This window comes from Hypanus sabinus, chromosome 29, assembly GCF_030144855.1.
Source record: "Hypanus sabinus isolate sHypSab1 chromosome 29, sHypSab1.hap1, whole genome shotgun sequence".
Taxonomy (NCBI): domain Eukaryota; kingdom Metazoa; phylum Chordata; class Chondrichthyes; order Myliobatiformes; family Dasyatidae; genus Hypanus; species Hypanus sabinus.
In genome coordinates this window covers 33,362,364-33,371,971 of record NC_082734.1, presented here as the reverse complement: position 1 = coordinate 33,371,971, position 9,608 = coordinate 33,362,364, and the positions used below count along the sequence as shown (strand labels likewise).

At 59.8% G+C, this 9,608-nt stretch overlaps 1 protein-coding gene across 1 annotated transcript in view; it reads left to right on the top strand.

Moving 5' to 3' along the window:
• Positions 1-2,139, top strand: part of LOC132382811 (complement C2-like) — a 17,428-nt gene extending 15,289 nt beyond the window's left edge. Inside the window, exon 5 of the mRNA XM_059953266.1 lies at positions 2,065-2,139. Within this exon, the coding sequence (XP_059809249.1) occupies positions 2,065-2,139 (75 nt within the window). The remainder of the gene's footprint in view (positions 1-2,064) is intronic.
• Positions 2,140-9,608: the final 7,469 nt, after the last annotated feature.

The window sequence follows — 9,608 nt, the reverse complement described above, 5'->3', positions numbered from 1 at the left end:
GGTGTCTCTCAGTCCCTCTCTCTCAGGGGGAGATCTGTACACTGCCCGGTGTCTCTCAGTCCCTCTCTCTCAGGGGGAGATCTGTACACTGACCGGTGTCTCTCTGTCCCTCTCTCTCAGGGGGAGATCTGTACACTGACCGGTGTCTCTCTGACCCTCTCTCTCAGTGGGAGATCTGTACACTGACCGGTGTCTCTCTGTCCCTCTCTCTCAGGGGGAGATCTGTACACTGACCGGTGTCTCTCAGTCCCTCTCTCTCAGAGGGAGATCTGTACACTGAACGGTGTCTCTCAGTCCCTCTCTCTCAGTGGGGGATCTGTACACTGACCGGTGTCTCTCAGTCCCTCTCACTCAGTGGGAGATCTGTACACTGACCGGTGTCTCTCAGACCCTCTCTCTCAGAGGGAGATCTGTACACTGACCAGTGTCTCTCAGTCCCTCTCGCTCAGTGGGAGATCTGTACACTGACCGGTGTCTCTCAGTCCCTCTCTCTCAGGGGGAGATCTGTACACTAACCGGTGTCTCTCAGTCCCTCTCTCCCAGGGGGAGAGCTGTACACTGACCGGTGTCTCTCAGACCCTCTCTCTCAGTGGGAGATCTATACACTGACCGGTGTCTCTCAGACCCTCTCTCTCAGGGGGAGATCTGTACACTGACCGGTGTCTCTCAGACCCTCTCTCTCAGAGGGAGATCTGTACACTGACCGGTGTCTCTCAGTCACTCTCTCTCAGGGGAGATCTGTACACTGACCGGTGTCTCTCAGTCCCTCTCTCTCTTGAGATTATTTCTGGATATTTGCATGAATAGTTCATTTCATTTCCTGATAATTGATGACATCCCTTAATAATCAATAGTTCTACATGCCTCTTTGATGCATTCTTGCAAAAGGTTTTTGTTTATACACACTTGCCTACAGTGCTCTCTCCACACCACCTTTCTACAGTGTGGTCTTCCTCGCTGTCCCCTACACCTCTCATGGTGATCCCTTCTCCTCGTCACCTCCGCCTTCAATGATCTTTGCTTTTGTCAGAACCGATACTGAACCCACATCCCTTTTCCCCACCAGCAACTGCAGAAGTAAGATGACGGGGGGGGGGGAGGGGGAGGGTTCTAGAGAAAATCACCTCCGTCAGGCACTGACGTCAGGAAGAGGTGCATCACACAGTGAGAGCCGATAAGTGCCTCTCCCCTTCCCGTCCCCTGCGGTTGTAAATTGTCGAATGTTTTCAGAGGCATACACCTCAGTTCCCGGCAAGAGAGACGGAGGGAAGTGAAAGGGAAACTCTTCTCCCTTCATCAGAAATAACAAAGAAATTCTCTTATTCCATTGCTCTGCTCAGGGTCAGACTCCCAGGGTCAGACACAGAGTGAATCTTCCTCCAACCGTCCCATCACACATTCCCGGGGTCAGACACGGAGTTAATCTCCCTCCACACCGTCCCATCACACACTCCCACAGTCAGGCACAGAGTGAATCTCCCTCCACACCATCCCATCACACACTCCCGGGGTCTGACACAGAGTGAATCTCCCTCCACACTATCCCATCACACACTCCCAGGGTCAGACACAGAGTGAATCTCCCTCCACATCGTCCCATCACACACTCCCGGGGTCAGACACAGAGTGAATCTCCCTCCACACCGTCCCATCACACACTCCCAGAGTCAGACACAGAGTGAATCTCCCTCCACACCGTCCCATCACACACTCCTAGAGTCAGACACAGAGTGAATCTCCCTCCACACCGTCCCATCACACACTCCCGGGGTCAGACACAGAGTGAATCTCCCTCCACACCGTCCCATCACACACTCCCGGGGTCAGACACAGAGTGAATCTCCCTCCACACCGTCCCATCACACACTCCCGGGGTCAGACACAGAGTGAATCTCCCTCCACTCCTTCCCATCACACACTCCCGGGGCAGACACAGAGTGAGTGTCCCTCCACACCGTCCCATCACACACTCCCTGGGCAGACACAGAGTGAGTGTCCCTCCCTGCTGCTGCTGAGGTCAGAATCTCTGGAGACAGCTGACACTAATGCCGTGTTGTGTTACAGAAATGTGTGTTTCCTAAGAAGGGGGCTGATGTCAGTGGTGGTGATACTGGGTCCTGCAGCTGTGAGGACGCGTGATCCTGTCGCCAGGGCTGCTGATCCGAGTGATTCATCTTCCCGAACGTTCCCACGGCTCAGGTGGTGCAGGGGGTGAGGGAGCAGTGAGAGGGGCTGGTCTGTGACTCCCCTCCATCCCCTACACCCATACCCACCCCCATCACCCCTTCCGTCCCGTACACCCCTCCCCACCTCCATCACCCCTCCTTCCCCTACACCCACCTCACCTCCATCCCCTACACCCCTCCTCACCTCAATCACCCCTCCTTCCCCTACACCCCTCCTCACCTCCATCACCCCTCCTTCCCCTACACCCCTCCCCACCTCCATCAACCCCTCCGTCCTGTACACACTCCCCACCTCCATCACCCGCTCCATCCCGTACACCCCTCCCCACCTCCATCACCCCTCCTTCCCCTACACCCCTCCCCACCTCCATCACCTCCCCTTCCCCTACACCCCTCCCCACCTCCATCAACCCCTCCTTCCCCTACACCCCTCCCCACCTCCATCAACCCCTCCTTCCCCTACACCCGCCTCACCTCCATCCCCTACACCCCTCCTCACCTCCATCACCCCTCCTTCCCTTACACCCCTCCCCACCTCCATCACCTCCCCTTCCCCTACTCCCCTCCCCACCTCCATCAACCCCTCCTTCCCCTACACCCCTCCCCACCTCCATCAACCCCTCCTTCCCCTACACCCGCCTCACCTCCATCCCCTACACCCCTCCTCACCTCCATCACCCCTCCTTCCCCTACACCCCTCCTCACCTCCATCACCCCTCCTTCCCCACCCGCCTCACCTCCATCCCCTACACCCCTCCTCACCTCCATCACCCCTCCTTCCCCTACACCCCTCCCCACCTCCATCAACCCCTCCGTCCTGTACACACTCCCCACCTCCATCACCCCCGTCCCGTACACCCCTCCCCACCTCCATCACCCCCTCCTTCCCCTACACCTCTCCCCACCGCCATCACCTCCCCTTCCCCTACACCCCTCCCCACCTCCATCAACCCCTCCTTCCCCTACACCCCTCCCCACCTCCATCAACCCCTCCTTCCCCTACACCCGCCTCACCTCCATCCCCTACACCCCTCCTCACCTCCATCACCCCTCCTTCCCCTACACCCCTCCTCACCTCCATCACCCCTCCTTCCCCTACACCCGCCTCACCTCCATCCCCTACACCCCTCCTCACCTCCATCACCCCTCCTTCCCCTACACCCCTCCCCACCTCCATCAACCCCTCCGTCCTGTACACACTCCCCACCTCCATCACCCCCGTCCCGTACACCCCTCCCCACCGCCATCACCTCCCCTTCCCCTACACCCCTCCTCACCTCCATCACCCCTTCCCCTACACCCGCCTCACCTCCATTACCCCCTCCTTCCCCTACACCCCTCCCCACCTCCATCACCTCCCCTTCCCCTACACCCTTCCCCACCTCCATCACCCCTCCTTCCCCTACACCCCTCCTCACCTCCATCACCCCTCCTTCCCCTACACCCCTCCCCACCTCCATCACCCCTCCTTCCCCTACACCCGCCTCACCTCCATCCCCTACACCCCTCCTCACCTCCATCACCCCTCCTTCCCCTACACCAATCCTCACCTCCAGCACCCCTCCTTCCCCTACACCCTCCTCACCTCCATCCCCTACACTCCTCCTCACCTCAAATACCCCTCCTTCCCCTACACCCCTCCTCACTTCAATCACCCCTCCTTCCCCTACACCCCTCCACACCTCAATCACCCCTCCTATCCCTACACCCCTCCTCACCTCAATCACCTCTCCTTCCCCTACACCCCTCCTCACCTCCATCACCCCTCCTTCCCCTACACCCCTCCCCACCTCCATCACCCCTCCTTCCCCTACACCCGCCTCACTTCCATCCCTACACTCCTCCTCACCTCAATCACCCCTCCTTCCCCTACACCCCTCCTCACCTCAATCACCCCTCCTTCCCCTACACCCCTCACCTCAATCACCCCTCCTTCCCCTACACCCCTCCTCACCTCAATCACCTCTTCTTCCCCTACACCCCTCCTCACCTCCATCACCCCCTCCTTCCCCTACACCCCTCCCCACCTCCATCACCTCCCCTTCCCCTACACCCCTCCCCACCTCCATCAACCCCTCCGTCCTGTACACACTCCCCACCTCCATCCCGTACACCCCTCCCCACCTCCATCACCCCTCCTTCCCCTACACCCACCTCACCTCCATCCCCTACACCCCTCCTCATCTCAATCACCCCTCCTTCCCCTACACCCCTCCTCACCTCCATCACCCCTCCTTCCCCTACACCCCTCCCCACCTCCATCAACCCCTCCGTCCTGTACACACTCCCCACCTCCATCACCCGCTCCATCCCGTATACCCCTCCCCACCTCCATCACCCCTCCTTCCCCTACACCCCTCCCCACCTCCATCACCTCCCCTTCCCCTACTCCCCTCCCCACCTCCATCAACCCCTCCTTCCCCTACACCCCTCCCCACCTCCATCAACCCCTCCTTCCCCTACACCCGCCTCACCTCCATCCCCTACACCCCTCCTCACCTCCATCACCCCTCCTTCCCCTACACCCCTCCTCACCTCCATCACCCCTCCTTCCCCTACACCCGCCTCACCTCCATCCCCTACACCCCTCCTCACCTCCATCACCCCTCCTTCCCCTACACCCCTCCCCACCTCCATCAACCCCTCCGTCCTGTACACACTCCCCACCTCCATCACCCCCGTCCCGTACACCCCTCCCCACCTCCATCACCCCCTCCTTCCCCTACACCTCTCCCCACCGCCATCACCTCCCCTTCCCCTACACCCCTCCCCACCTCCATCAACCCCTCCTTCCCCTACACCCCTCCCCACCTCCATCAACCCCTCCTTCCCCTACACCCGCCTCACCTCCATCCCCTACACCCCTCCTCACCTCCATCACCCCTCCTTCCCCTACACCCCTCCTCACCTCCATCACCCCTCCTTCCCCTACACCCGCCTCACCTCCATCCCCTACACCCCTCCTCACCTCCATCACCCCTCCTTCCCCTACACCCCTCCCCACCTCCATCAACCCCTCCGTCCTGTACACACTCCCCACCTCCATCACCCCCGTCCCGTACACCCCTCCCCACCGCCATCACCTCCCCTTCCCCTACACCCCTCCTCACCTCCATCACCCCTTCCCCTACACCCGCCTCACCTCCATTACCCCCTCCTTCCCCTACACCCCTCCCCACCTCCATCACCTCCCCTTCCCCTACACCCCTCCCCACCTCCATCACCCCTCCTTCCCCTACACCCCTCCTCACCTCCATCACCCCTCCTTCCCCTACACCCCTCCCCACCTCCATCACCCCTCCTTCCCCTACACCCGCCTCACCTCCATCCCCTACACCCCTCCTCACCTCCATCACCCCTCCTTCCCCTACACCCCTCCTCACCTCCAGCACCCCTCCTTCCCCTACACCCTCCTCACCTCCATCCCCTACACTCCTCCTCACCTCAAATACCCCTCCTTCCCCTACACCCCTCCTCACTTCAATCACCCCTCCTTCCCCTACACCCCTCCACACCTCAATCACCCCTCCTTCCCCTACACCCCTCCTCACCTCAATCACCTCTCCTTCCCCTACACCCCTCCTCACCTCCATCACCCCTCCTTCCCCTACACCCCTCCCCACCTCCATCACCCCTCCTTCCCCTACACCCGCCTCACCTCCATCCCTACACTCCTCCTCACCTCAATCACCCCTCCTTCCCCTACACCCCTCCTCACCTCAATCACCCCTCCTTCCCCTACACCCCTCACCTCAATCACCCCTCCTTCCCCTACACCCCTCCTCACCTCAATCACCTCTCCTTCCCCTACACCCCTCCTCACCTCCATCACCCCCTCCTTCCCTACACCCCTCCCCACCTCCATCACCTCCCCTTCCCCTACACCCCTCCCCACCTCCATCACCCCTCCTTCCCCTACACCCCTCCTCACCTCCATCACCCCTCCTTCCCCTACACCCCTCCCCACCTCCATCAACCCCTCCGTCCTGTACACCCCTCCCCACCTCCATCACCCACTCCATCCCGTACACCCCTCCCCACCTCCATCACCCCCTCCTTCCCCTACACCCCTCCCCACCTCCATCACCCCCTCCTTCCCGTACACCCCTCCCCACCTCCATCACCTCCCCTTCCCCTACACCCCTCCTCACCTCCATCACCCCTCCTACCCCTACACCCGCCTCACCTCCATCCCCTACACCCCTCCTCACCTCCACCCCTCCTTCCCCTACACCCCTCCCCACCTCCATCAACCCCTCCGTCCTGTACACACTCCCCACCTCCATCCCGTACACCCCTCCCCACCTCCATCACCCCTCCTTCCCCTACACCTCTCCCCACCTCCATCACCTCCCCTTCCCCTACACCCCTCTTCACCATCACCCCTTCCCCTACACCCGCCTCACCTCCATTACCCCCTCCTTCCCCTACACCCCTCCCCACCATCACCCCTCCTTCCCCTACACCCCTCCTCACCTCCATCACCCCTCCTTCCCCTACACCCCTCCCCACCTCCATCACCCCTCCTTCCCCTACACCCCTCCACACCTCTATCCCCTACACCCCTCCTCACCTCCATCCCCTACACTCCTCCTCACCTCAATCACCCCTCCCCTACACCCCTCCTCACCTCAATCACCCCTCCTTCCCCTACACCCCTCCTCACCTCCATCACCCCTCCTACCCCTACACCCGCCTCACCTCCATCCCCTACACCCCTCCTCACCTCAATCACCCCTCCTTCCCCTACACCCCTCCTCACCTCCATCACCCCTCCTTCCCCTACACCCCTCCCCACCTCCATCACCTCCCCTTCCCCTACACCCCTCCCCACCTCCATCACCCCTCCTTCCCCTACACCCCTCCTCACCTCCATCACCCTCCTTCCCCTACACCCCTCCCCACCTCCATCACCCCTCCTTCCCCTACACCCGCCTCACCTCCATCCCTACACCCCTCCTCACCTCAATCACCCCTCCTTCCCCTACACCCCTCCTCACCTCCATCACCCCTCCTTCCCCTACACCCCTCCCCACCTCCATCACCCCTCCTTCCCCTACACCCGCCTCACCTCCATCCCCTACACCCCTCCTCACCTCAATCACCCCTCCTTCCCCTACACCCCTCCTCACCATCACCCCTCCTTCCCCTACACCACTCCCCACCTCCATCACCTCCCCTTCCCCTACACCCCTCCCCACCTCCATCACCCCTCCTTCCCCTACACCCCTCCTCACCTCCATCACCCCTCCTTCCCCTACACCCCTCCCCACCTCCATCACCCCTCCTTCCCCTACACCCCTCCTCACCTCCATCACCCCTCCTTCCCCTACACCCCTCCCCACCTCCATCACCCTCCTTCCCCTACACCCGCCTCACCTCCATCCCCTACACCCCTCCTCACCTCAATCACCCCTCCTTTCCCTACACCTCTCTCCATCTCCATCACCCCTCCTTCCCCTACACCCCTCCCCACCTCCATCACTCCCTCCTTCCCCTACACTCCTCCACACCTCCTTCCCTTACACTCCTCCCCATCTCCTTCCCCTACACTCCTCCCCACCTCCATCACCCCCTCCTTCCCCTACACCCCTCCCCTCCGCTACATTCCTCCTCATCTACATGTTCACTCCCTCCCCTACACTTTTCCTGCCTTCTTGACCCTCTCTTCCCCCTCTCCATCTACATGACTGCTCCCTCCTCCACATCCTTCACTGTCTCTGTAATCCCACCCTCCCTTCCTTAAGCACCTCCCCATCACTGTGGCCCCCTTCCTCCTCGTCTCCATGACCCCCTCCTGGTCTCGGTGACCCCCCCACCCCACAGCCCCCTCTATCTCCATGACCCCCTCTGTACCCTAAACCAATTCTCTTCTTGTAACCCCATATACCCCTCCCCATCTCTGTGACCTCTTCCTTCCCTAAACCCCTCCCTCCCCTGCCCCCCTCTCAGACTCTGTGACCACCCATCTCTGTGACCTATCTTACCTCTTTCTCTTGTCCTCCCTCTTTCCTTTCTCCCCTCTCTCCCCCTCTTCCCTCTTCCTCTCTCCTTCTCCCTCACCCTCCCTCTCTCCCTCTCCCTCTGACTTTCCCTTTCTCTCTCTCTTTCTCACTCTCACTCTCTCCTTCTCTGCCTCTCACTCTCTCCCTCACTCTCACTCTCTCCTTCTCTGCCTCTCACTCTCTCCCTCACTCTCCCTCGGTCCCTTTGTCTGAAGCCTTCATTTCTCAGAGCACCAGTCCCTGAGTCCGGACACAGACACCGTGTCCATACTGTAATTCCCCGGCATCTGTTTTCAAATAATACACACTAAGTCCGCTGATGACAGAGCCGGCTGCAGACGGATTGGACAGGGATCTCTATATTTAGCTGGCGAGAGATCCCTCCGAGACCAGATATTTTCAACGAGCGGACACTTAAAGGCCAGGGTTTGAATGTCAGGGGCCTGTTCCAAGTGCCGGTTGGATCATTCTCATAAATAAACATTGAGAAGCCACGTGCACCCCCCCCCCCGAGGTCTATTACGTCCTCACCCATGTGCCCTTTATCAGTGGGATCAGAGGGCTGGTGGGGGTCATGGAGATAGGGTGGGACAAAGAGGGGGGGTGGTCACAGAGACGTGGAGGGGTGGACTGTCCGATCACCAATCTGTGACCTGACACCCGTCATTGGTGACCCTCACAACCCCCTTCGTTGCCCCATGCCCCACCCACGTTGACCTGGTTAATGAGAAGGTCAGACCCAGCCCTCGCTCAGCCACAACATTTCCGGCAGAGCCGTCAGTGACTTGTCCGCAAACTGGACCTGTTCTGGGACAGCTGTTCCCTGTGACTGTTAGAAATGTCTCAGATGAGGAAGTGGGAAGGTGGGCTCGAAAGCTTGCAGGTTACAGGAAGGTTGATGGAGTTGTGGACGGCGCAGATGGTAAACAGAAGGCAGTGTTAATGGCAAGATTCTTAGCACTGAGGGGGAACAGAGGAAACTTGAGGACGTCTAAAGGTCCAGCCAGTTTGTCACGCAAATTAATAGTTGGTTAAGAAGGCGTATGGTGTGTTGGCCTTCATTAATTAAGGAACTGGGTCCAAGAGCTGTGAGCTAATCTTGCAGCTCTATAAAAACATGGTTAGACCGCACTTGGAGAATTGTGTTCAGTTCTGGTCACCTCATAATAGGACGGATGTGGAAGCTTTAGAGAGGGTGCAGAGGAGATTTACCAGAAAGCATGTCCTATGAGGAAAACGCAAAATGCTGGCAGAACTCCGCAGGCCAGACAGCATCTATGGGAGGAGGTGGTGACGATGTTTCGGGCCGAAACCCTTCATCAGGAGTGAAGTAACATGGGATGGTCGACGGGGATAAGAAGTGGGGGGAGGGATGACGTTGAGAGCTGGGAATTGATAGGCTGAAGGGAAATGGGCT